Below are 26,737 nucleotides of genomic sequence, written 5' to 3' on the forward strand. Positions count from 1 at the left end.
GTAGTGCTAGTCTCTTGAAACGATAACTGCGAACAACGGTGCTTTATGGATTATTTTATGTAATTCCTACTTCACAGTAAGTATTCATCAGCTACTTAGACGTTTTTTTTTTATAAACAACGGGTACATACGCAATATGCTTCGCTGTGGGTTATGTAGTAAATTGTACACAATATTTGAAAGCGGTGGAACGAATGGGACATATAAATCGAAGCAATCATTTTGCAGTCAGCAAATTGTAAACTGGCAACAAAGGGTCGAAGCAATCTTTTTGCAATCAGAAAAACGTAAACTGGCTACAAAGGCTTAACCTTAATCTTAAAGCCAGCCAAAAGACGCAACACGGGAGAAAAGAACACGAGGCCAGGCAGGACTAGCAACTGATATTATAATGAAGGGAAGAGGCAAGAGGAAAGGAAGAAGTCTTTTAGCTGGTTTTAAGAGGATTCAGTACCAAATCGCCCAGTCGCCAGCCTTGTTGAAAGGCATAATCTCATTGGGCTGTACAGAAAGCGGCAGTAATCTTCTTTAAATAGCTGCAAATGGTATACGTTTGTTAACGCCATATACGAGCAGGATCATTAAGAGTCATGCTTTCCGTCTTCAGCTTAACGGTTAATAGCTTGTTAGAATAAGTTAAATTTTACGCTTGCAATATAATCGATAAATAAGTGAAACTACCGTTTCTGAGACGAAGATTATAGTTTTAATATTTTCAACCCATTCACCTGAATTCAAGAGGCAAACAGTGGGAGAAGGCAAAACAGGAATAGGTGCGAAAGCGAGCTCTCAAGAAAGAAACACAATGCGCGCCAAATGCGGCCCTTTTTGCATATACCATGTGCGATTTTAATATTCCTGACATGCTTAGACTGCAGCTTTTCTTCGGTTGATTATTAACGCGTATATGTTTTCCAGTGATCGGGAACTTGAAAGCAGTCCGAAAGTTTCAGACTTTTCCCCATAATCCTGTCCTACTTGCTGGGCTCAGTGAATATATTTGCCTTTTCAACGGTTAAGATAATGACCATTCACAAAATAGCACTATATTCTCGAGAACTGAAGAATATTTCTCCTGAAACCCGCTGCCACGAGAAGATGTAGTGCCTGCAAGTGAATTCCGAACGAAACAACGGATATGTACTGTCATCCACACACCTGTCTAGAGTGCTCGAACGACACACCAGAGAACATACTCTGCCTAGGAAACGAAACAAGACCTTATCTCGCATGCACTTTGACATGGATCGTGTTTAACTCCTCATGCCTCGAAAAGCTATATCGCGTCCGCCAGGCAGCAACGGCTGTCATAAATGCACAACAGAGCGCACCGCTCCAGTGCTCTGGACAGCTGTGTCGACTACTTTACTGGTCGCTTCTGTTGTAAAATAAAAAATAAAAAGCACGTGCGCATGCAGCGTGGTAAAAGACAAAAGAAAATAGCTCCGCTGCCGTAATTCAGCGACACCGGTAAATCGTGCTTCGTGTCGTAAACCATTAAGCCCCTCCGCAGAGTCAACATACAAATGCAAAGCGAGCTCCACGTGCGTGGGCGTTACGCCGCCAAAGTTCCGCAGAGAACATTCCGCGTTCGCGGGCGGTGAAGCCACTTGCGTGCGCAAGATGGCAGGAAGCTAATAAATAAAAAGCAACGGGTGTTTTAGCCTTCATCCACGATGCTTAATCTTTACAACTATCTGAACTCGAGTAGCTTTCTGTAGTGCTACACAGAATTTATTTTGGCAGTGGGCTGCGTTTGCAGGCAACAGTAACGCAATGTGCTCTGCATGTAACTTCGAGTTATTCAGCAAGTAATCCATATGATATCGGTGTGGTACCTCCGGTCCAATGAGGAACAAAGGTACCCAGGATCCTATAACTTCTACTAAGCTTGAACCGAAATCGTCGCCGTAAGCAGTTATGCAGCACAAACTGGTTATTTTAATCCAGAAAATACAATCCTTGTCCCTCTGTAGACATCAATAACTGCAAGAGTAACTCTGGCAGCGTCTTATGGCGGCTATGTTTGTTACCGTCGTTTTAAGTCGTAAAACAAAATTCCAACTTTCACTTATTGGCCCTTTACAACGCGGTGGAAGAGTGTCATGGGTTAACGGGAGTGAATGGATGGATCAATCTTAGACATCCTCTTTGAATCGAGATGGCAGCTAGTTCCTCAAGGGGCAGTAAATTTTAGTGTCATTCTTAATTGGCCCATGCTTTTTGCAACTTCCAAGTCCTATTTTGGTTCCTTACCATCCTTTAACAGTTGGCACTCTCGAAATTGTTCCCTCTGTGGTCATATGGTCGAGGTGCGCCCCGCCTTTGAAGGCCTGGGTGCTATCGCTGTCATGTAGAACAAGTGGAAGAGTGCTCTAAAGCTATCACTAACATCTCTTCACCCCTGGTGAAGGTGCAAGTAGTATTCTTTTTTTTTTCTCTTGGCCTAGAATTCAGTGCCGAGTATCTGTCCTACACAATTTCTCACGAAGACTTTTATGCTCGCGCACCTGTTGCTTCTGTTGTGTGCGGCACTTTAACACATATGTTGTGTAAATGTTTAAAGTTTTCAGGTTAATGATTAGAAGAATGAAGCCTTGATAGTTCAAAGTAGGCGCTCAACTCTTCCTTCGTATCTCGAGTGGTAGCACATAACCCATTCACCAATTTTAAGTAGGTCACAAAACACGATCTATGCATAAAGATTACTCCCGGATACAAACGGCACAAGAGTGTTGCGAAGCAACATGAAATAACGGCCGACAACAGCGCTCACAGGAAAGGGACTAGACTGTACAAGCAGCGGCCCGGGTTTGCTAGAATTTCTCGAAGAGCCAGTGTTTTGCTGCGGACATGCACGTGAAACCACCTAGCAGCGTCGGTCGTTGATAATGGATTTCAGGGACTGCGCTTCCTTACGAACGTATCGAACAGCTGTGTCGGGTCGCTGCGGCAACGCGGAAGTGATCCAGCCAGGGCCAGATGTTCACAGTGCTATCGCTTTATTCTCCAACTGTACGTTGATAATTCTCTCTGTTGTCAAATCCAATCTTTTTTTTTTTTACTTCTGTAACGGAAGGCTGCTGGCAACTAATAGAGGGAACACTCGAAATTGCAGAATGCGGCGCATTTTTTAGGTGATTATATAGCCTGGCGCAATTAACCGCTGGCTCTTAAGGGTAACGGAGTGTATTCCAAGAGAAGGCAAGCGCAGCAAGGGGCGGCAGAAAGTTAGGTGGGCGGATAAGATTAAGAAGTTTGTGGGGAGGAGGTGGCCATAGCTGGCAAAGGACAGGGTTAGTTGGAGAGGCATCGGAGAGGCCCTTGCCCTGCAGTGAACGTAGTCAGGCTGATGATGATGATGATGATGATGATGATGATGATGATGATGATGATGATGATGATGATGATGATGATGATGATGATGATGATGATGATGATGATGATGATGATGAATTAGCAATGGCGTGATGTGCAGCAATTTTTGAGGCATAAAAAGGTTGATGCCTTAAATATGGAGCTATATCCTGACCAGTCTGGCCCACAGTTGTTCTACGAGATCGAGACATCCGTGGATACGGTCTGCGTACTCTGCCTGTGAAAACAGCGGAGCGCACTTTGTTCAAGCAAAGTGATAAAAATGCAGAGGCGATATTCCGAGGTAATGACTGTACGCTAGGCTGTACGCCTAGCTGATACAGCCAACTCAAGGCATTGCAACGACGTTGTGGCTGGTATTCTTTGCGGCATAATAGAAGACATGAAGGTGGCAGTAACTTTTAAGAAGGTACCCTCTACTTTCTGCGCTGTATATGAACAAGCATTTTAGTAAAACTTGGTGCTAGGCTAGTTGGTTAAGCATTTCTTTTTAACAGGTCAGCGCTAAATACCTTATCTCGTGTCGTCGTTCTCTCGCCATGTGTTTGTCTTTTTTTAGCGCTGACCTCTTTCAAAGATATGAACAAGCGTGTGGATGTCACGACAGCACGGAAATGTATAAGCGAACAACTTGCTTCAGCATTTTTGCTACTGTGTATCAGTGCTGCAGTTTGTTTATTGAGTTTCTTTCACGAGAAGAGTCATTATACAAAGCCCACCTTGGGCCTTCCCGTAACTTAAGTGGCGATCCGCTGCGAACCGCCAGGACCGCCGGCGGTTGTAGTACTCTCACACACACAAACATAGACCATGGCTTCTTCGCCGAAGTGGGTGGACATTGAGCTACTAGCGGTGAGAATGTAGGAGGAGTCAGCGCTGGGCGGCCGCCGCGTCTAAGTGAATTTAGCGACCTACGACAGCTCGCGCTTTATCTTTTCACTAAACGTTGCCGAGTTCAGCCAATAATTTTTTCGCCCTCGATTGGTCAGCACGTCGAAATGCTTTGGAAGTTCGGCAGTATTTTCTTCACACGCAGGTAGTTTCAAATTTATTGTGTAACTTAGCTGTCCTGCTCCTAGATCTCAGAAGCTAGCACAGAAATTTTGATGTGTGATGACATTAGTTCACGCTTAAGGAGAATAAAGAATCCGAACTGCTGACAAGCACAATTCTTCCCATCGTGGAGCATGGCTGTGTGCTTTCAAGCTTGAGCTTGTTGGATCCTCTTCGTCCACTTTCTATCAGGTATCATTCTCCATGCAATAAGGATGCAATAATTCTTTTAGACAGGCTTGATAAACCAAGAAGGTAGTTTGGCGGGCTAGTTGGTGAGTCATTATTTTGTTACTGCGCTAGTCTCTTGTTTGTGTTCATGCTTCCTTATTCTTTTCGTCCCGTCATAACATATGACTTCAGCGCATTAACAAATTATTGATAAAGCAAAGTGGGAACACTTTACTCAAGTTGACTTCTGATACATTTAATTGATGTCTCTGTTAAGGGAGCGACCGTTCTTCAGACACATCAGCTTGAAATTAAATCAGGTATCAAAAATTACTGCGTAAACCTTTCTGGACCAACTGCGGTAACTTGTCTACACGCAATATGGACACTTTCACTGTAATAAAACAGCGCTGCAAACGAGAAAAACTGAGTGCTGGGCTACTTGGTTGCACATACTTTAAAGTGCTTGGGTCTTATTCTTTCCACCGAGTGAACTGGTACGCCTTATCAGGTAGAGACTATGTGCTTCAGAATTTTGTGCAAGAATCAGTTACCTCTGTACTACTACGTGGTAATGACAGTGCTCCAAACAGTCGCACAGAAACGTGAAAAAAACGCCCCTACAACAACGTAAGGTAATAGCAGCCTTACAAATCATTGTCCGTGCAACTGGTATGGTAGTCGTATTCGAAGTACTGTGTTTTCAGAACATTGAAATACATGGTCCCAACGGCCACTGATGTGTCACTGCTGTCATTGAGTTGGGAGTTGTAGAACTTTCTGTCATCAGCGTAGTTCAACCTGAAAGAGAAGGCAGAAACTAAATTGCATTAAGGAAACATTCTTGTGGTTTTCACTGTATTTTTTCTTGACGTCCTGTGAGCTTACTTTTGTCCTGGAATATGAGAGTTTAGATTATCTTATCTGATGCTCTGGTTTAGCCTCACCAGAAACAATTAAGCATGATGTCAGGTAAACAAGTGAAATGCGCAAGATAAACAGAAGCGTTCAACAATACCTTTCACTGAAAATAGTTTATCGGATCATTTGGTGACTTACATGACCGCCGTTGCGAGGGTTCATAGCAAGCGACTTTAGGAAGAAGATAAAATGTAACAAACACTAACTGACAGAATATCAGTGGCAGTTAGTAGTAATTCTTACCTACTCGTGCATATTATACACGCATTTTTTATTTTGGTAAAAAATCATAAATCTCAAATCATACAAAACGGACGGCACTGTTTTCTCACCCGGTGACCTCAACTCAAAGGGACACTCTACAGTAAATGTCAGTGTGGCTTTCTGAATCCGAATGTTGCATTTTTATAATTGGACATCGCAGATGCTTAACTAGAGAATTCCTAACTATCTATACCTGCTCCCTGCTTTTATTTTTAGTCATTGATTATTTTCTCTCCCTGCTTTCTTTCCGGAAAAAGGCTAAAGCTTATATTCTTCATAAATTTAACAATTGCTACAGGTTTTGTTCAACGGCTGTGCGTATCTTATAAAATATGTTTAATGAAGTGTCATCTCATCAGTTGGTTTCTTTATTAATTTTTGCTCTCAACTGCGTGAAATGTTCCCAGTGATCTGTTTTCTCTCTTATTTTCAAGGCCATATTGTTATTATTTTTTTATTAAAGGTTGTTCTATAATTGTATAATTCGATTAACTCGTACTCCTTACCACATTGCTGTTTTTTTTTTCGTAGACAATATTTATTCCTTCTTTCATGTGATATTTTGGTTTATATGCTGTGTTTGCTATTTTGATGTCCGCAGTTAACTTTGAAGATTATGTCCGTATTTAAATGTGAAAATTCTATATGTTTGATGAAACGCCGTTGTATGTAATGCTCTTTCTTGATTTTGTTTTTGTTAAATGTGTACTTTCAGCCTCATGTGTGCGAACGCACCCCTGCTTGTGCTGCGACTTTTTGGACGGCCCGGGCAAGAGATCACTGTTATGGTCTTTTTCCCCTACCCCATGACTAAGCTTATGTATTCTGAAAACCACCATAAACAAAGAACGGCGACAAGCGAGGGTCTTTGTCGGCCAGTTCTTGGTTCCTTTCGAGGGGAGGCTGCGCAGTCGGGAATCCTGCGCCTGCACGATGCACCACCGCCGCCATTACTTTTATCATTGGGTTCCAGGAGACCCCATGAATATCGCGCTCATTCTAGACTGGTGAAATTCCTCGCAAGGCCAAGAAATCTAGTATAAACAAGACGACTGACACTGCTAGCTAACAAAAATTATGAGTGGGATCTTTTGACCATAAATAGTCGAAATATAATAGCGAAATATAATCCAAGTACCGTATTGCTTAGATTCTATTTCATGCGCTCAAAGCACAGAATTGCACAAAACAAAGTAACAACGCTAGCTTAGCTTCAGCCCTCTCAGTGCACTGTATAAAACATCTCAAATTTGTGCAGAATAACTATTGACAAATCGATAACAAAAAGCCCACAAAGCAGGCATTTCTCAAATGTTAAAATTATATCTTTTGCGCTATGATTACCCATTCTCCTTTGTGCCCTAGGCCATGCAGCTAAATGAAGCGGAAATATGTTATGGGTTCGCCGCCATTACAGCATTGCTTAAAAATATAAGCGTTGTTAAAATTATGGACACAACAATTTCTTACTTTCAGGCAGCAAGGAGCTAAGTCTGGTTGACGGCGCATTATAACTTAAGCTCTAAAGTTAATTCTTTATTTCATCATAAGGTGGTGCGTGATGAGCTCACATTGTGTACAGTCTGTGGTTTGTGATGTTGTGTTCGGTCTGGAGGGCTCCTATGTAGTCATTAGACATATCGGGGTCACGGCAGCATCGGTCCGTGTCAGTAGCCGGTCCCACATCATCGTAATTCTCCGCCACGTCGCCAGCTCAACACCATTTTGTCCCTGCAATGCTAAGTGTGTATGGGCAAGGATATCAAGAACTATTAGAAGCATCTGTGGCAGCTAATACGTTGAGAGCTCAACGCCTTGATAAGCCCCGCCTTTAAAAAAAGTAATTTACATGAAGGTGAATTTGCTGCGGAGCGGAAGAGCATAGATTAGGCTGTGTTACTATTTATGACCTGTTATTTTGCTAAATTAGCTCATTTTTTTATGTAAAATTTGCCGCTATCGGGAAATGCTGACGGCCAGTGACCTCTAAGTTTAAAATTTTAAATATCATCATTCATATCAAAATGAAAGCTCTGCGTAGTGATCACGCATTTAAAAGAGCGCCGAGTGCCAAGAACAGCACTGTAGACAGATTAATCTAACAAAACGACCAATAAATGAATGATGATAATGATGTCCACAGGCAATAAAAATATAAGCGAAACTGCCAGCCTCTTCTACTTCAAATGGCGTTTTCCGACTTATTTTTTTAATCCCGGCAATAAATAAGAAAGATCCAGTGACCCCCTTTTGCGTGCGACTGTTCTGTTCGCAATAATATCTGAGTGCTGAAGTAGACAAGCAGTCACCCTTCCAATATTTCACAGTAATTTGTCTCTCGAAACAATAGTGAAGAAAGATGGCGTCTTCAGTAGCAAAATTCTTCATTCGATATAAGCACTATATCTCAGATAATTCCTTTTAAAGTTAGCGTAGGTAGTGGTAGAGCCACTATCATCACTCGTGACCAATGCATTCGCAATCATTAATTACAATGTTTTCTTAAACGTCAGAGTACCCGAACATCTAACTCGCTTTTCAGCGCTGTAGCAGTGAACCGACCCTTTGGGACTATACTTGCTTCGCAAGCCACCGTTACAGTTAAGAAAATCGAGTTGCGTATTTATTACTAAAGCGTTTTGCGCAAAAAATAGCAATGTTGTATACGTACAGTGTTTACGGTTCCGAAAAGCATGCATCCCAAAAGTCATAATTAGATTAACGGCCTCTGGTATATGAGTTTTAATATACACTTTGTGAGCGTATACGTCATGCAAGAAAACACAACATTTTTAATTTGAAATGCCAGTTCTCCTAAAATTCGTCTGAGGCAACATTATTCACCTGGGAATATAGCAAGGCTGTGTAATGTGTCGCCTGAAGTGCCCAAGATAGAAGATTCGTTTGTCATTTGTTGTAGGTTCGTGCACGCGTTGATTAACTGGTTCATTTCTTCGGTTGACACATTTGTGACTTGCTCAGCCGGAATGACATTTAAGATTTTTTGAATGAGGTTCCTGTCGGGAAAAAAGGAAATCATTTAGCAAAAAAATACGTGCCACTTTAAAATGTTATCTCATGTATGACATATTCATATATAGAGTTTGTAAATTGCAGTCATGTTCAGCAACTGCTTGCAATATTAGCAATTACACTGCAATGCCGGTGATGCATTTGTTGTTACCTATCCTTAGTAGTGCCGAACTCCAATGGTGTAACAATCTGATATCTCCGACGAGCTCGAGCTATCTACCTAAATTGGGCAAAGGCTTGTTCCTTGCGTTAATTTGTTCTATTAAAAATGCTTCTTTTTAGCTGCAGCTACACGAATTTAGATACACATCACGGAAGGGACAATAAAGAACAAGTGACGTCGCGTCAACGACAACTACAGTATTTCCCGCTCAGTTTAATCCAATCGCCACAATATTTAATCTGAGTGCCATTCAATTTAATCCAGGTGCCACAGAAATTAATCCAAGCGCCAAAGCATTTAATCCAAACGCCAGAGAATTTAATCCTCATGCATTCTCACACTGGACCGCTCAAACTTAAAACGCGGTCTACAAATCCCAGACGCGTTATCGATGAGTTGTTACTGACGTAGCATCAGACACCAAATGAGCAAGTAATAGTACCAACATTTTTTAATCATAACAAATAAGGGCCGGGTATTTAAACCACCCACCACATCAACCGAAGCACAGGGTGAGTGCGAAGCATATTGCAGATATGCATCGGCGGTGTCCTGCAACTCACATCATCATGTCACACCTTTGTTATCCTGATAAGATGAGCGACTCACTCTAAGGTTATGACTAAGATAAACTCCCTGTGATCAGCCGATAATCCCCTCACATGACTTCGCAACACCTGCAACCTGACGTCCCACATTCTCAGCCAAATTCATGAGGGGTATGGAACGAAACGTTATGTCGAATGTAATGACGCTATCACTTCGACACACCTTTAGCTTGCACATTCACTGTGTTCCTACATGGCACTAATCAACTGCACAAAGATGTGCAATTCTTCCCGCCTTATAAAGTCACGTGACATTTAGGAAAGGGGAGGCACTTTCGCGACCCAAAAACATTGGTATCAGATTTCCCTGGACAATACGGCTATCATTTGCACACAGCTATTTGCACACAGTCAAGACACAAGCGGTTAATTGCTGGATACAGGAACGTTTTGACGGGGCTTTGCAGCATAGCAGTCTTTTGTTAGAGCACTGCCCTTGGTCCTATAACATGGTTCTTCTTCATCATCTTCTTCTTCTACTTCTTCTTCTTCACCTCAGTAAATTGTTATTGTTAGAACGTGTCCTTTAAATGCGCTCTGTGTGGCGCTCATTTCCGTTGAAAGGAATATTTTATTTTGTTCTTTCCTCTTTCTGGCATCTAGTGTCAAATTTTCTTCTTTAAATAGATGGTCCTTATTGCACACGCACAGTACATACAAGCCATGAAATAACTCCACTTGTTTTTAATTCAATTCTTAAATGACCGCAAAACTTTAGATTGGACACACATTGTTTCTTCGCAAAGAAAAGGAAGAGGTCACACTGTGGAAATGTAACAAAGGTCAATTGATTGGTCATATCATAATAAAAGTGCCCGCTGTCGTGGCTCCACTCACTCGTCTCCGAGGAGATTGCAGCTAACAACTTCGTCAGTGTTTTTATCTTCAGAAACCTCGGCAAGCCGATGGCCTCCGGAGTGGATGTCGGTAACAATACGCGGTTCCACACTGCAATGAAGGGCATCAAATTTAGTTATCAGAGAAACTCTAAATAATATGATATATGCTGAAACTTTTAGCTTCACGTATCGAACATAATGACACATATTAAATATCACAGATATTTTAAAGCACGCCTGATAAAATGCCGCTTAAATTTTTTTACACTGTTCTTTGCTAAACTGAACTGAAGGAGTCGTACCTTTACTAGAGAAGTGTGTCTTTTTTTTTTTGCACGTCTCACTATAGGTACTAGGTGTCAGCAACAGGCGAACACAGGTCACACATGTATCGTAGTGAAGATGAAAGCAGGGACTCATGCCGCAAAATAGCCTTAAGTGAAGCACGACTACAGCGGGAATGAAATATCCGGATTTTAATAAAAGGCATAAAAGGCGGAAAGATGTCGGTGGGGAATCAGGCAGCGGGCAGCTGCTTCTCTGGCAAGCCCCCCGCCCTTTCCCTGCAATTTCGTTAACCATGCCATAAATGCCTCACGGCATTCTTGTCATAGAACGCTGGGCTTGACCTTGAAGTTGTTGTACAAGAAAGCCCTCTGTACACTCAAGGAGGAATCCTATTCTTAAATATGGCGAAATTTTTTCTCTCACGCACACATTTCATTTTAATAACGTGTCACAAAATATGAAGTGGCACTTCAGGGAACAATGAGGAACAAGAATGTTGCAAGCACTTCTATGTTAAGAGGCTGCTATTATTAGAATATTTCGGTGCCGGTGGTCGCCTGACAGTGCAGCAACATAATGCTTGCTTTCTTTTGTGCACTCCGCCACATCTCAATGCACTGTTTAAGTTTACGAACACGAAGTACTGTGGTAAAAAGGCAAGCTTTCCAGGACACTATTTCTTCTTGGAAGCTGATTAAAATATACGGGAGCATTTCTGATATATCACTTTTCTGCCAACTCGGGTTGGGATCCACGGCGCTTAACAGAGGCCGCATGAAAACTAATCAACATGCAACTCACTTGTCCTGCCCTGTATAGTTTCCTATCCTTTTCGTAAGGCATCTAAAAACGCGTAGGCTGGTTTGAGTTTCTGAGATAAACAAATTATATTGGATTACGTTGTACTTAATCACATGTACTGTGGGCGACGAGAGACTGCATCTCTTCTGCCATTGTTTCTTGGCAACCGGCGCTGATGACATTGGCACTTTTAAGAATAATGTGCCGGCTATGTTATTTAGAATGAAGCTAGTTGACAAAAGTGGTCAGTTGGCCCATACAGAGTTAGGGGTTGGCTTTTTTGGCGGGCTAATAGACCTGTATGAAGTTTCGTAGTCTCGTTTACAAAGCTAATTTAGAGACTACAGTAAGAAGCAAAGAAGAAGTTTTCTGTTTGGGGAGTTATGAACAGCTTGAGCAGAGAAGAGGAACAGCATGACCATGCTTAAAAAAGCAAGACCACTTGCGAGAAGTGACCATTATAACCGCCTGGTGTGGCAGCTAACGTCTACGTAGTTCTCATAGCCTCTGTGGTAAGTCCTAGGGACAAGCAGGGGGTTTTCTCTGTTAAGAAGTTAGGGACAGAGGACTGCTCGTTGCTACACATGACAGCACACAGCGACTGTGTTGTCCGTTTCACATGGTCCTGTTTCACCAACCTAATCAAAGGGGTGGAGTTCAAATCGTCGGACATAGTTGATGTTTGATTCTCGAAATCCTTCGGCTAATGGGAATCTCTTGCGACTCATGCTGCCCCAAAATACTCATTGCTTGAGCAGTAACAAGCAATGAACAAAACTAAAAGCGCTCCGCAAGCACGATTCAAGGCTGAAAAAGAGACGCACATTTATTTGTGATTTTCATCACATACATAAAATACTTGCCACATTCACTCAAGACTGCCGTGGCTTGCCTTTCCTGAAAAATCTAATAACGGTATCACAGAGACAAGTAACACACCTCTTCATAGCCGTGGTTACTAGCTCCATTGCATGAGGAAAACTTCTACTTCGTTTGGAAGAAATAATGTCCATGAATACATACAGGACTAAACATTAACAACTTAGTCGCTAGTTTAAAGGCGGCTGGCATTACTGGAATGTGGCTCAGTTTTCTGGTGCATAAAGGCTCATCTTTTCCTCAACAAATTAGTTAAATACAATTTCAGGTTGTTAAACACGGCATGTATACAAACATAGCTTAAAACCCTTTCTTTGTATTTGCAGAAGGTTACACTGTGCCCCTATCTTTCAGCAGCCATATGGCAGCTGCATATGCAAAGATAATAACTTCATGAACATAAGTTGTTCCAATACCTGTAAAGCGCTACGTGTATGAAAGCAATTTTGCTTCAGCGATGGAAACGAATAATGGACGACGACAGCACTAAGTGAATACCGTACAACTTACTCAGGAAGAGTTCACAGCCCCTAAAAAAAATATCAAAATCACCGATGCTTGAGAAAAGCCCACTTCTTATTGACGATTGTCTCCGAATGTAGCTGTTCTTCGCCGAACCGCCAGATTTTAATAGGAGCAGAACCACTCCCTTCCAGAAGCGTCCACAACTAGTGAAACTTGCACAGCTCTGTTATGACGTTTACGTTCGTCAACGGATGCCACAGACAGGTGGCACACCCTCGCACAGACGAACATGTCTACGTTCTGCTGATTTTTGGCAGACACAACCCGCAGAGGTTTCGTACAGGTTTTCCGCGAAACTATATACGTTACCAAATGGAGGGTACAGGTACGCATGCAATTGTGTCGCCATGCACGTCTAGCCGCATACCTTCGCATTACTGTGCTTAGGGCAGTGCCACGTGTTTTTTTGTTCTACTGCACTGTGGCAATCATCGCCTGAAACACTGCTTACAGCCTAAACAATGCCTGGAGAATAAAACGCGTCAAATGTTCGGCCCTTCCTCGCCTTGAAAACGACTATACTCCCTGGCAGCATGTAGTGCATGCGTTATCCCAACATAACTGCTTGAGATAGGTTTTGCCGGTGAATACGGTTTACCAGTACAGTTCCACGTCTAGAGGTAAAAAATATCGGACAAATATAAGGCCCTATGAGAAGCGATGAACTTTCCCGCGTGCGTCATGAAACCGTCCATCCCGCATTGTTGAGATCCACGGTACACAATGGCATGACATTTTGCTTTCTTGACACAGCACAAGCACAAATGACACAAAATTTAACATGCATGCATATGTGTAACATTTTTAATATGCTCTGGCACATGGAGATCTTAAATTCAGTGGATGCTGTGTTGTCTCCAGGTTTTTACTAAGTGTAGACCTGCACCCTTTTTCTAGCAACTTATCACTTGTTTTTAGTGTTTCGAACGGCAAGCATCAGGTATCCACGCCACATCTTTGTCACACAGACGAACTTCTAGGCGTATTATTTTATTCCTTCTCCAATAAACCCAAAAGGAAGCTGGGATCATCCACAACATGCCATTCCTTTGGCTTTGACGTATCAGGCTCGAATTCCTCGCACGGCGGCCGCAGCAAAAGAAGGAGCAATCTGGAAACAAGTTTGAACAATTTGGTCCACAATCACCCTCTTTTTTTGAAGAATTCTATTCTATGCGATCCAAAACACGTTTAATGCATCCAAACCATCTGTTTTTCTCTCAAAATTACCCGTTGCAGTTGTTCGTTGAATTTTTAGTGCTTTCTAAACACACAGTGTTGCCGCCTGCACCTAAATAAATTAATGTCATTTCCAACACGATTACAATGTGCAGGAACATGTGGTCCTAGATTGGTATGGTAAAGTAACCATAGTAAGTTAATGAGATGACAGTCTACTCAATATCTTCGTCACCAATATTATTTCAGTGCTCGTCATCTCATGTTCGCCCGGCAATCTTCACCAACAGTGGTTATAAATCCGAGAATTCAAGTGTAAAATAAAGGTAGCTACGGGTTGCCTACAGTACAACTACTTGCACTTTTCGGTACTTTCTTTGAGTACTAGCAAAGATTATTTTTGATTGGCACCTGGTTTAGACAACTAAAATCAGCAAATGGACTAATACGTGATTCGCCCGAACGTTATGTGACGTGATTCGCAATGCAGTCTTGAATGTATACTAGCCCCACCGTAAAATTCACGAAGTTCTGTTGAGAACTTTAAACTATTCTTGCATATCAGCAAAGTTTATGCAAAACGTAACACCACTGTCTTCCTGATATTTTTTTTATTCCAACACTTGCCAAGAGGCATAATTTGCGCTGGTAGTATATGTTAGAAAGTCATGTAGGCTATATTCATGCAAAGAACCTAAGCGGCCTCTTATTGTTTTTCGTCAGCCACTTGGAAACTCGCTGGAAGAGAAATCAAAATGAATCATTCTTCTTTCTTTTCCTTCGTCCTCAATTCCACTTCGTTTTTTCATCGCCTTTGTTTTTGGGTTCTGCATTCCTTACTGACACAGTTCCCACCTAATAAGCATAGTATAGACATCAGTGTCGATAATCCGGGGATAAAAAACCGACAGAAAATAGCACACCTAGGTAGCCTGGAAGCGGTAAAATGGTAACAGACTAGATTTCACAAGAATTCAAGCGTAGCAGAGGGCGGCAGGAAGTTAAGTGGGCGGGTGAGATTAAAACGTTTCTGGAATAAGGTGCCCGCGGCTGACACAGGACAAGGTAGGGGAGAGGTATTTGCTCCGCAGCAGGCGTAATCAGGCTGACGATGAAGACTTTTAAAAGTAAAGTGCTTGTGTCTTCTTCCCGTCGCGTAACTAGGTACGCCTTATGCGATCAGGATTATGAGGTGTATAATTACCGGCAAGAAGCAGTTACCTCTGCGTTACTACATGATGAGGTCTGTGCTTCAAATTTTCACATAGGTGACAGAAAGTGCCACCCTTACAGGGTAAAGAGAAAGCAGTCTTACAAGTTATACTCGGTGCATTTAGTCGGGTAGTCGTATTCGAAGCACTGTGGTCTCAGAACATCGAAGAATATTGTGCCAAAAGCCACTGACGTGGCGCTGTTGTCGTTCGATAGGCACTCGTATAAGAATCTGTCACTCTCGCAGTCCGTCCTGAAAGAGTATGCAGAAGTTAAATTCTATTAGACAAACATTCGAGCTTCGTTTCGATATATTTTCTTCAGGGTGCGTGAACTTACTCCTCTGCCACAGTGTGTTAGTTTCGATTATCTTATCCGATGCTCTCATTTAGCGTGAAAAAAAAAGCATTATCTGAGGCATACAAGTGCGATGTGCTAAACAAACAGAAGCGTAAAACGGTAGCTTTCACTGAAAATACCTAATTCGATCATGCGGTAGCCTGCATGCGCGCCGCTGCATAGATTCGAGTCACAAGACTTTAAAAAGAACATGCAGCTTAAGCAGACGCAAAGAACAAAAGCTGACAGTGCATAAATATTAGTCTCCATTTATTCTTGCCTATTCGTGTATATTACACGGATTCATAGATAAAGGTATGAATCAATAAATATCGAAATATGAAAAACTGACCCCGTTGGCGCTCTTCTCGCACCTAGAGGCCTCAAATCATTAGGGACGCTGTATATTAAATGTCACAGTGGCTTTCAGGGTCCGGATTGAAGACTACTCTGAAAATGTTTCCACTTTAATATCTGCTATTATTTGTGTACTATATGTGACTCCTTCCGCACATCCCAGCCGCTGTCTATGGGGAAACATGGTGGACGGTTCGAAAGGTCATCCGTCTCTAAGGCAAATCGGTTGGTCGATTTGCAGTTGGAGATATTTTGAGAGCTGCACCAACTTTTTTTGCATCCTTATCTCGTCAGAGTATATTTCTCCGCCTTTAAACTAGGAACATTCGGATTGTCGCTTCATTCATACGTGATGCATAATAAAGGCATAAGATCCATTCATGGCTTATCCAGATATGAACATGTGTGCGCCTACTTTGAAAATGATGGCATACTCAATACTTAGGCCTTGTATTAGGAACGGCTTTTCAAAACTATTTATCTAGAGGTCAGCACAAACCACGAATTGTTTTTATCTCTATACTAGGAATAAAATGTAATATACGTTCATGGTTTATGATTTATGGTGGTTTAACGTCCCAAAGCGACTCAGGCTAGGAGGGACGCCGTAGTGCAGGGCTCCGGAAATTTCGACCACCTGGGGTTCTTTAACGTGCACTGACATCGCACTGTACACGGACCTCTAGAATTTCGCCTTCTTCGAAATTCGATCGCCACGGCCGGGATCGAGCCCGTGTCTTTCGGGTCAGCAGCTGAGCACCATAACCAGTGAGCCACCGTGGCGGCAAATAATATAGCTCAGACTTCTTGATTAGATTAGAACGAAGTATTGTATGCACCTATTTAAGTGGCGAATTGATAACTGCTTAAACCTCTTCTCTGCTTTAATTGAAACCATTACTTCTCCCTTCCCTGCATCTTTCAGTAAAAAAGCTAACTCTTAATTTCTGTATAGCTTTAAACATTGCTAGTGTTTGTTCATTGGCTGACATATCATATAGCGGATGTTTAAGACAGCATCTCATCGTCTTTGATGCATTGATCATTTTGACTGCGTCGAATTTTCTTAGTTATTTTGTTTCATTTGCTATTGTTATTTTCAAGGTCCATACACTTCTCGTTGTGAAACCCCTTCCTCGAAACGTCCATCCCCATTATCACATCCCTCGCCGCGTAGCTCGCGCTAATGCCCTCCATAAGTACTATGGGCAAGCCCACGATGCCGTTTGGTTAGACGCCGCATGTACAGAGCATGAAGCTGTAGCAGTTGCCGACAATCCAACCCTACCTCACCCCCTAACTCGCTGTCTTCCCTCGGGCTCTACGCCTGAGGAGGCAGAGGAGACCGCCATCGCCCTAGCCCTTGCACATTCGGACGCCCAATACATCTTCGGCGACACCAAAACGGCTCTCTCCAACTTTGCCAGGGGCAGGATTCACGCCCCTGCCTGGCAATTGTTGAACACCCCTACCCAAAATTTACCGCGCAGGGTAGAGCTTCAGTGGGTGCCGGCTCACTCTGGGAACCCTGGAAACGAGGCTGCCGATAAATTGGCCCGAGGTCTGATTTGCCGGGCTCAGGACAGTCTCGATCTCGGATTCTCGGGGGAGCGGGCGCATACCTTTGCGGAGCTCACGCAAATACCCCGTTTGGACCGTTGGACTTACCCTCCTCCCCACCCCTCTCTTACGCACTCCCAACAGATCCTCTTCAGACGCCTCCAGACCCGCTCTCTGTCATCCCCTCAGCTTTTATCCCACTATTGCGGCACATCCCCTGCATGCTCCCTACGCGGTGACCCCCACGCCACACTCTCCCATATCCTTTTCGGCTGCCCTGCTGACCCTCCCCCGCGGGGACAGCACACCATCTCGAGCTGGGAGGACTGGGAGGTCCTGCTTATGTCTGCAGACCCGACATCGCAGCTTGCTGCGGTGACTCGGGCTGCCGACGTCATGTCCCGGCATGACCTACTTGATGCACTGCGGGACCGCGCAGTGGCCCAGGGACCCAGCTGGGTCTAAAACTCACTTGCTCAATAAAGTTTTTCTGTCTGTCTGTCAAGGTCACATATTTAATATTCCCTGAATACACGTTATTACACAATTGTATAACCCGATCAACTCGTGCTGCTTACGACGTTGGCGGTTTTTTTTTTTCTATAAACAATGTTGGCTCTTTCATTCATGTGAAATTTTTCTTTATGCAGTTTTTGTTAAGTTGTTGTCCCCAGTTAACTTTCAATATGTTCGTATTTTCATGTATAAATTCTTTATTTTGTATAAATTGTAATTGTAAATAATGCTCTTTCTTGCTTTTTTTAAACTTCGTTAATGTGTACTTTCACCGTCCTGTGTGCAAACTGCTGCCTTCCCTGAGCTGCAAGCTTTGGCCTGGACAAGCACCTAGTTAGGCGCTCATTGTTATCTGTTCTTTACTCGACTCCATGACAGTAATTAAAAAAGGTTAAAAGCACAGTTACCAATAAACATAACCGACAAGCGATTTCCCGGGTTGGGCAGTTCCTGCCCGCATTTCATGACGCTTTCTGGGCTGCCGGTGAAGTCATGAATCCTGCTCGCAGCACGATGGACCCGCGCCTTTATTTCTATCGTCGGGTTCCAGGGGACCCCATGACTCTGGCGCTTATTCTAGACGGCGGAGATTTCTAACAAGGCCTAGAAATATAGTATAAACGACGTGACTGATACTGCTAGCTAACAAAAATGGTATCTGCAGAACTTAGTGCCTGTATTCTATATCATGCGTTCAAAGCGTGCAAAACAAATAACAATGCTAGCTTAGTTTGAGTCCTCTCAATGCACTGTAGAAAAAAAAATCGTAAATTTGTGCACAGCACCTATAGCGAAATCGATATCAAAAAGCCCACAAAGCAAGTGCTTGACAAATGTTAATAAATACATCTGTTTCGTTGTGACTAGCCAATTCCCTCTGCGAGCTAAATTAGAAGGAAATATATTATCGCGTTTGCGGCCTTAAAAAGCCTGGTTGATGGTGCATTATACTTATGCTCTAAAGTTAATTCCTTATTTCATCATAAGGAGGTGGTACGTGATGAGCTCACATTGGGTACGGCCTGTAGTTTGTCACATTGTGCTCGGTCTCGAAGGGTGCAATGCTCGAAGCAGACTTGTCATAGGTGCGGCAGCATCGGTCCGTGGCAGCAGCCGGTCCCAAATCACTGTCATTCTCGGCCACGTTGCCAGGTCCACACCATTTTGTCCCTGCAGTGCAAAGTGTTGATGGGCAAGGATATGAAGAACTACTGCAAGCAGGTCTGCCGACTACCGCATTGAGAGCGTCACGCCAGGAGAGGGCCGGCATTGCAGAAAGAAGTCATTTGCATGAAGGTGAATTTCCTGCAGGGTGAAATGCCATAGAATTGAGTGGCTTACTTTTGGCAATCACTTTGGTGTGTTACTTTTTTTGTGTGTGTACAAAATGACGTCTGAAATCACTCACGACCAGTTTCGTGGTGCAGTGAGCCGTAAGCTTAAATGTGCGCTAAACACCTTCATTCATTTGAAAACTAAAACTCTGCATAGTGATTTTGCATCTCTAAGAGCGCCAAAAAGTGAATTTTAGTCAGGTGGAACTTACAAAAAAAGCAATAAAAGGATCAAAGAATCAGCCAGCCGCTTCTACTTGTGATGTAGTTCTGCGACTTCAGTTTCAAATCCCAGCATTAACTGAACAAGATCTTGGAGCCACCTTTTTTGTAGAAATGTGTTCTTTGCAAAAACATCTTAATGCTCTAGTACTCTAGCACTTCCCAGAGCGCTGTATGTAGATGTTTGCCTAAGGCGTTCAAAAATGCTAGCCACAGGATCGGGGACCTACGTATTCGCATTTAACAACCTTAGCCGTCCTAAAGTTCGCGGTAATGTGTCTCTTTAAACAATTATGATGAAAAGTGGTGACCCTTGCACCAAAATACTCATTCTATATATGAACTAAATTTCAGCTAATGCATTTTAAAGCCTATAGAGGTAGTTGTGGGGCCGCTATCATCGCTCATCGGCAATGCGTTCTAGATTATTAATTAAGCTGTTTTGCGGAACCCCCAAATGCATTAACATCGAGAAGCACTGTTACAGTAAACTGATACTTTGCGACTTCTTGTTTTACAAGCCATCATTAAAATTAATAAAATTAAATATCATATCGCGAAAACATTTTTCGGCAAAAATAGCCGTTTTTGTACATCTACAGCGTTCGAAAAGCATGCAATCAGTACGTGTAGAATTAAGCTATCGGCCCCTGGTAGCAGATTTTAAATGTAAGCTTCTTGAACGTATACAACTTTAAAGGAATCGCAGCATTCTTAATCTGCGAAAGCCAGTTGCCATGACAGTCGTTTAACGCAACGTTATTCACCTGGGAATATAAAGAGGCTGCGTAGTGTGTCGCCTAAAATGTCCAAGATAGAAGATCCGCTTGTCATTGGTTGTATGTTCATGCACGTGTTGACCAAATGGTTCATTTCTTCTGTTGACACATTTGTGACTTGCGCCGCCGGAATGACCGCTAAGACCAGTTTAATGAGGGTCCTGTAAAAGAAAAAATATCTCGTCTAACAAGAGATACATGCACCCTGAAATGTTATCTTACGTTTAACATATTCACATATAGCATTTGTAAATTACAGGCAAGTTCAGCAACTACCTGAAAGACCGATGGAAATTGATGGCAACTGCACGTTTTTGTTGTAACCTGTCGTATAGCAATAGCAAACACCAAAGGCATATAAAATATCTGATATCTCCCATGAGCTCGCACTATCTACCTAGGTGTGGCAGGAACGTGATTCTTCCTTGTTTATTTTATTTTAAAATGTTCATTTTAACTACTGCGACGCAGCAGAGGATACAAATCACGTTAGTTACAATAAGGAAATGAGGAAGTTGTTTTTCCTCCGCGGAATAGGAGGACAGTACAATCGCCAGACTTGGAATGACCGAGTTCTCTTGTCCTAACGCACATAGATGTTTCTCACTATATAACAGCACACATTTGATTTGGTTAAATTATTACTCTCTTTAAATAGATTGGCTGCTGTGCTGTGACTATTTTACACCACACCACTGAAGACGAAACCTACAACAGTCAGCTGCCACTGTCCCCATCTGGAGTCCATATCGGAGTCTTGAAGGAATTTTAAAACAACGCAGTGCATGAGATAATGTCCTACATCCCCGCTCACAACACGTGAAGAACACAGCGAAGACGATGCCAGGCGCTTCTTATGTATCCATGCGATTCATTATAACATATGCTAGGTGCCTCGTACAAGCTTAATTTAATTTAATGTATGGCAGCTTTCTAACTTCGCCTGATGTGCTCTTACACTGTCGTATTTGGAAACAGCACCGAAGCGCTTTTCATCTGTCTTAATAAAAGAGTGAACATAACTTTAGCTTTTCTGAGTCTTTCATTCTTGAGGTCATGTTGATTCTTGTTCTGCCCTCGTGTAAACACGTGGCCGTATTTCGTGCTCAGAAGCAGCTTCGTGGTGTTAACTACGACTAGTCGTCTTTTGATTGCAGAGCCATTAAGACTCGTCGCACGTATTTCAAAGGTATGCATTTAAAACGTATTATTGTCTGTGCTGCATACAGCCATCAGGTGTGCGGCATATAGCGTTTTTTCGACCTCAGTCCTACCTCAACTTCAGAATGCCGTTCAAGAGTTTTATCTTTATTCTTTTGTTTTCTCCAAGTCTCGCTAAAATAATCCTTATTTTAGAGCCTATATTCTAAATCATGCTGAAAGTAGTTTCTGGTACAGCTTGGCATTTTTTATGGCTTTAGTCAGAGCACTGCCCTTTTCGGTGCGCTCTTATCTGCGGTGATTTCCTTTCACAGGAGGATTTCCTTTCGTTCTTTCCTATTTTTGGTGTCTGGTGTCATTTTTCTTTTTTAGTGTAATGGTCTTTGTCGCACACGTGCACTACACACAATCAATAAAATAACCCGACAATATCTGAGTTTAATATTTAAATAAACGTAATATATTCGATCTGACATGCTTTCTTTTTTTCTGAAAGAAAAGGAAGGCATCGCGTTGTGAAAATGAAACAAATATCAATTGACTCGTTATTTCGTAATAAATGTGCTCGCAATCGTGGATCCACTCACTGCTCTCCTAGCAGATTGCAGCTGACAACTTCGTTAGTGTTTTTATCTTCAGAAACTTCGGCAAGCCGATGGCCTCCGGAATGTATGTCGGTAACGATACGTGGCTGCACACTGCAATGAAGAAAAACATAACAATTAGTCGGTAAGAAAACAATGTATTGCACTTAACTACGCACAGCTAATGCAACAGCAATTCTAAGACATGGTATGTATGCTGCAAAAACTTTAGTTCACTTATTGCACACAGTTACGCGTAGCTAATATCACAACTTTTTCAAACAATAGGTCTAAAGCTTTTCATATGAAACGGGTCTCTAAATATTAAAACGCCTTTATCAAGTGCCTGGCAAATTTGCTTTACAATTCTGTTTTTTCGCAACTATGTAAAGAAGTCCGTTTACTGCATAAATTGATTATTTTTTATGTTATATCATTATTTAGCATTATGTGTGAGCAAAAAGCAAAAATAAGTCAGACCAAGAGCACAGTAAAGGTTAAAACAGGAACTTGTGCCGAAAAAAAGCCTTAAGGCGAGGCTTCCGCGCTTTCGCGGCCACTATCAATTTTTCTCAATGTTTGCGCGATCGCTGTATTCCGCTTATCATAGAAAAACGATTTCTGGCTCACTAGAAAGATAAATGCATTTACGTTTCAAAGGTTTGCTTTGTTAATGACAGAATCGGTGATATGAGAGCAGAGTGCAAAACAGGTAGTGCATAAAACTCTACTCTTCTTCGACTTGCCCGCTTGCGGGAAGTTCATAGAAAAAACTGTTGCTTAAGATAATATCGGCTGCTTCTGCAGCGCTTTGGTGAAATGTTTATCTCGGTATGTGCCGACCGGTTTTTGGCGCCAGTAGCTAGCTATTTAGAACCAGTGCTGTTTAAAAGACAAAAAAAGACACAAATAACGCATATTATTGGCTCAACATTCTTCTATTTAACTGACAAAACACATGCATATTTATCACATTTGTGGCACATGCAATTGTCAATAAGTGTGCAAGGTATCTTTGAGCTGCACTTAGTAGGACTCTTTTAGTTTTCGTCGTTGAAAGTTACCGGTAATCGCGAAAACGCTACCAATGAAGGTTTGGCGAACAGTGTCATACAGCCGTGGGTGGTTTTTTTGGCGATTACGATTAGCTTTGAATAACTGAAACTAAAGAATTACTAAGCGCGACTCGAACAAATTTTGCAGACTTCACAAAATTTGAAGGCGCAACAAGTGTGATGAATATACATCTGTTTTCTGAATTAGACGGGACTCTATTGAGCCGCTAATTCCCGTAATTTGTGACGTTTCTGGTCTTATTTTAGAGAGCCGGTTCTAAAAATCTATCCACAGGAGCCAAGTACCGATCGAACGATGCTGAGATAAACATTTCACCAAAACGTTGTAGAAGCAGCCGTTATTTTTTCCGCTACAGTTTTTTTTAAGAACTTCACGCAAACGGACAAGTAGATCAGAAGTACATTTTTATGCACTACGTCTTTTGCTACTGCAGTCGTACAGAGGGCAAAACACATGTACAGAACGACCGAAGTGTGTGTTCCGCTGCGACCAGGAATGCAAAAAATGACGACGAAACCCTGTGAATTTAAATGCAAGTGCTTACATACAGGCAATTTTTTAACCAAATGATGTTGCTATAGATATCGCCTGCTGAGCCCTAAATAGTCCCAGAAAATGTTTTAAACAGGCATATCGACCTCTGTATCAGCAACTGTTGTTATTGGCAATGCATACCGTATAAACGTAAAAATATTTATGCTCCTAATAAGTTTTTGTTTCTTTTTTTACGATGGTGTTGGTGGTGGCGGTGAAAACTTCATTTAGTGAAGAGAGTTTGCAGGCCAAAAACTTCCCTTTCAATAGGTGGAGTCGTTAGTGCGGGACGCCATTGGACGAGCCCTCTACTAGAGCCTTTGGAGACTCCAGCCCCGAGCAATTGAGCAGGGCTGCCTCCCATGCCTCTCGGAAAAATGAGGGGTTTGAGGGAAGGAAAGGGTTCTTCTGGCAGGCCCAAACAATATGAAAATTATCGGACACTTCGCCACAGTTAGGGCAGAGCCCATCGATTTTGGGGTAAAAATGTTTTGCTATTGCGGGACACAACAAAGTGTTGGTCGGCAGGCGCCTGATAGTTCGTTCAACCGCTTTACTCGGGCCAATAGCAGGGACCAGGAAAAGCCGGTGCCGTTCGCAATAAAAGTCCAGAATTTCCCTGAACCGCCGAAGCGCTTGCCTAATCTCTGAGCCAGAGCAGCCTTCATGAGGCTCCGCTATGGCACATCTTCTTTACTTTCTTCTTTCACTCCCTATTTTATCCCTTTCATTACTTGAGGCGAGGTTCGGGTGCCCATCGATATGTGAGACAGTTGCTGCGCCATTTCTTAAATTTTGTTTTTTCTAATGAGCCAAAGCTTGTTTTTCATACATAAGCAGAAGGACCACAACGATCACGCAAACATAGCGAATAATGTCCAGTGGTCATGAAAGAGCGTGAGATCATCGCCTGGTGCTCACCAGAGTCAGAGCAGAGTTCAAACTTGCAGTTTTGAATGTACAGACATGCTATGCAGCAGAGATGAAGGTGAAGACTCGACTATAAGTCACATGTTTCTCCAGCAAACGGCGAGCACACGTCATTAAAGTTTGCCAACCACGTCACCAATGTCTCACTATATCCTTTTCGCAGTCAGTTTTCCTTGACCCTGAAGATGACATTAACTGCACTTATTTCCGTGAAAGCCGTCTTACCACTCAAGCACGAAGGTTATTCTCTAAAACGACGGAATTTTCTTTTCAGGCAGAGAACACACTGTAATGAACGCGTCCCAGAATGTGAAGCGGCACATTAGGAAACATAAAGGAACACGGATGCGGAGAGCATATATAAGTTAAGACGATAGTCTTAGAATATATCGGTGCGGGTGGTTGCCTGCCATTCCAGTAACACAATGCCATTCTTTACTTTAATGCATCGCGCCACCTCTCCGTGCATCGTGTGAATGTAAGGACATGAAGTACGGTGCTTAAAAGCGAAATGGTACCTTTCACTATTTCGCCTAGACAGCAAGCGAAAATTTCTGGGAGTATTTTCGTAATATCATTTTCCAAGCGACTTCTGTTTACCTCCTAGAATACTAGCATAAATGTAACTGTGATCCACGCCACTTGAAATACGCCGCATGAAAAACCAATCAATATGCCTTGTGCAGTCTCCTTGCCTATTCCTAAGGCAGGTGAAATCGCGTAGGCTGGTTTGAGTTTTCGAGATAAATTGTATTAATCACGTTGTACTCCTTCATATGTACTCTGGGTCACGAGAGACTGAAGCTTGTCAACCAGTGTTTCCTGGCATCCACCGCTGAAGACATTGGTACTTCTAAATGCTACTATGCTAGGTCTGCAATGAAACTTTTTTGACAAAAGTGGCCCGTTAGCTCAAACAATTTTAAGGATTGGCTGTCTAGGTGGGCAAATAGATCTTTCTGAAGTTAATATTACAGAGCTAATTTAGACGAACTCGTTAAGAAGTACGGAACATATTGTCCGTTTGTGGCGTTATCAACAGGTTGAACAGAGATGAGCAAACGCCGGGCGATGCTTAGAAAAGCATGACAACTTGGGCGAAGGGAACATTGAGGTCGCCAGGGTTGGCAGTGGAGATCTACGTTGTTCGCGTAGCTGCTTTTCGAAGTCCTGGAGATAAGCAGGGTGTTTTCTCTGGAATAAAATGTTACGGGTTGAGGACTGTTGGTTGCAACACACGACAACAGACAGCGACTGTAGTGTCCTTTTCAGTTGGTTGTCGTTTACATACCTGCTCAAAGAAGCGGAGTTAGAATCGTTGACCGTAGTTGACATTTGGTTCTCCAAAGGCTGCTCAGAACCGCTTGCGACTCCTTCCGCCACAAAATACTCATTGCTTGAGCAGTAACAAGCAACAAAGAAAAACAAGAGCGTTGTGGGGGCATGGTCCATGGCTGTAAAAAAAATTCGAGTTTATTTATGATTTCCGACACAGGCCTAAATCACTTGCGGCATACAATACATAATGCCGTGGCTAGCTGTTTGCCGAGAAATATACTAATAAAACTTTCACAGACAATAGCTGCACATGTCTAGCATCTAGCATAATAGCATCTTCGCATGAGGCAAACTGTTACGTCATTCGGAGGAAATACTGTCCATGAATACAGGACACATCACTAACAGCTCAGTCGCTAACTTGGAGGAGCCTGATATTTTGTACCAAATGGCCAATTTTGTGGTACACGGACGCCCCATGTTTTCATAACGAAATCTTTTCATCCAAAAATTTCAGGCTCAGAAAAGATTTCATACTGATATCCGTAGCATAAAGCCCTTTCCTCCTATTTTTTAGAAGCAACACTGTGGCCCTAATTTTGAGCGGCTATATAACAGCCGTATGTGTAAATAAAATAGGTTCAGAAGGCACTTTGTTCCAATAGCTACAAAGCGCTACATGTTCGTTTCAAGAGAAACCTACTTTAGCAGTGAAAACAAACAATGGAGGACGGCAGTACTAAGTCAAAGCC

At 42.5% G+C, this 26,737-nt stretch overlaps 2 protein-coding genes across 3 annotated transcripts; both read right to left on the reverse strand.

The window, feature by feature from the left end:
* Window positions 1–4,975: 4,975 nt before the first annotated feature.
* LOC144136546 (phospholipase A2-like) lies at window positions 4,976–13,584 on the reverse strand. Of its 2 annotated transcripts, XM_077668941.1 has the most exons (4): window positions 10,429–13,584; window positions 8,632–8,804; window positions 7,359–7,526; window positions 4,976–5,403 (listed from the first exon to the last, which is right to left on the reverse strand). In XM_077668941.1, exons 3-4 carry the CDS (start codon window positions 7,424–7,426, stop codon window positions 5,250–5,252), a joined length of 222 nt encoding a protein of 73 aa, XP_077525067.1. In that variant the 5' UTR covers window positions 7,427–7,526; window positions 8,632–8,804; window positions 10,429–13,584; the 3' UTR covers window positions 4,976–5,249. The 2 variants fall into 2 exon arrangements, with proteins under 2 accessions (XP_077525067.1, XP_077525066.1); XM_077668940.1 differs by lacking the exon at window positions 7,359–7,526.
* Window positions 13,585–13,654: 70 nt separating this feature from the next.
* LOC144136545 (phospholipase A2 hemilipin-like) lies at window positions 13,655–26,161 on the reverse strand. The gene is made up of 6 exons (XM_077668939.1): window positions 25,999–26,161; window positions 22,170–22,280; window positions 20,410–20,582; window positions 19,097–19,256; window positions 15,418–15,567; window positions 13,655–14,034 (listed from the first exon to the last, which is right to left on the reverse strand). The coding sequence occupies exons 1-6, from the start codon at window positions 26,157–26,159 to the stop codon at window positions 13,914–13,916; spliced, it is 876 nt and encodes a 291-aa protein (XP_077525065.1). The 5' UTR covers window positions 26,160–26,161; the 3' UTR covers window positions 13,655–13,913.
* Between the last annotated feature and the right edge of the window lie 576 nt (window positions 26,162–26,737).

The sequence above is a fragment of the Amblyomma americanum genome, chromosome 6 (assembly GCF_052857255.1).
Source record: "Amblyomma americanum isolate KBUSLIRL-KWMA chromosome 6, ASM5285725v1, whole genome shotgun sequence".
Taxonomy (NCBI): domain Eukaryota; kingdom Metazoa; phylum Arthropoda; class Arachnida; order Ixodida; family Ixodidae; genus Amblyomma; species Amblyomma americanum.

What these genes read in the sequence shown, in the direction of transcription:
- LOC144136546 (XM_077668940.1), bottom strand. Translation starts at nt 10,637, where the DNA reads ATGTGTCATTATGTTCGATACGTGAAGCTAAAAGTTTCAGCATATATC. An exon ending in TGCAATCTCCTCGGAGACGA is followed by an intron (nt 8,805 to 10,428) that starts GTGAGTGGAGCC and finishes TTTTCCCGACAG; the next exon opens with GAACCTCATTCAAAAAATCT.
- LOC144136545 (XM_077668939.1), bottom strand. Translation starts at nt 26,159, where the DNA reads ATGGACCATGCCCCCACAACGCTCTTGTTTTTCTTTGTTGCTTGTTAC. An exon ending in TGCAATCTGCTAGGAGAGCA is followed by an intron (nt 20,583 to 22,169) that starts GTGAGTGGATCC and finishes TTTCTTTTACAG; the next exon opens with GACCCTCATTAAACTGGTCT. An exon ending in CAGCCTCTTTATATTCCCAG is followed by an intron (nt 19,257 to 20,409) that starts GTGAATAACGTT and finishes TTTGCACTGCAG; the next exon opens with GGACAAAATGGTGTGGACCT.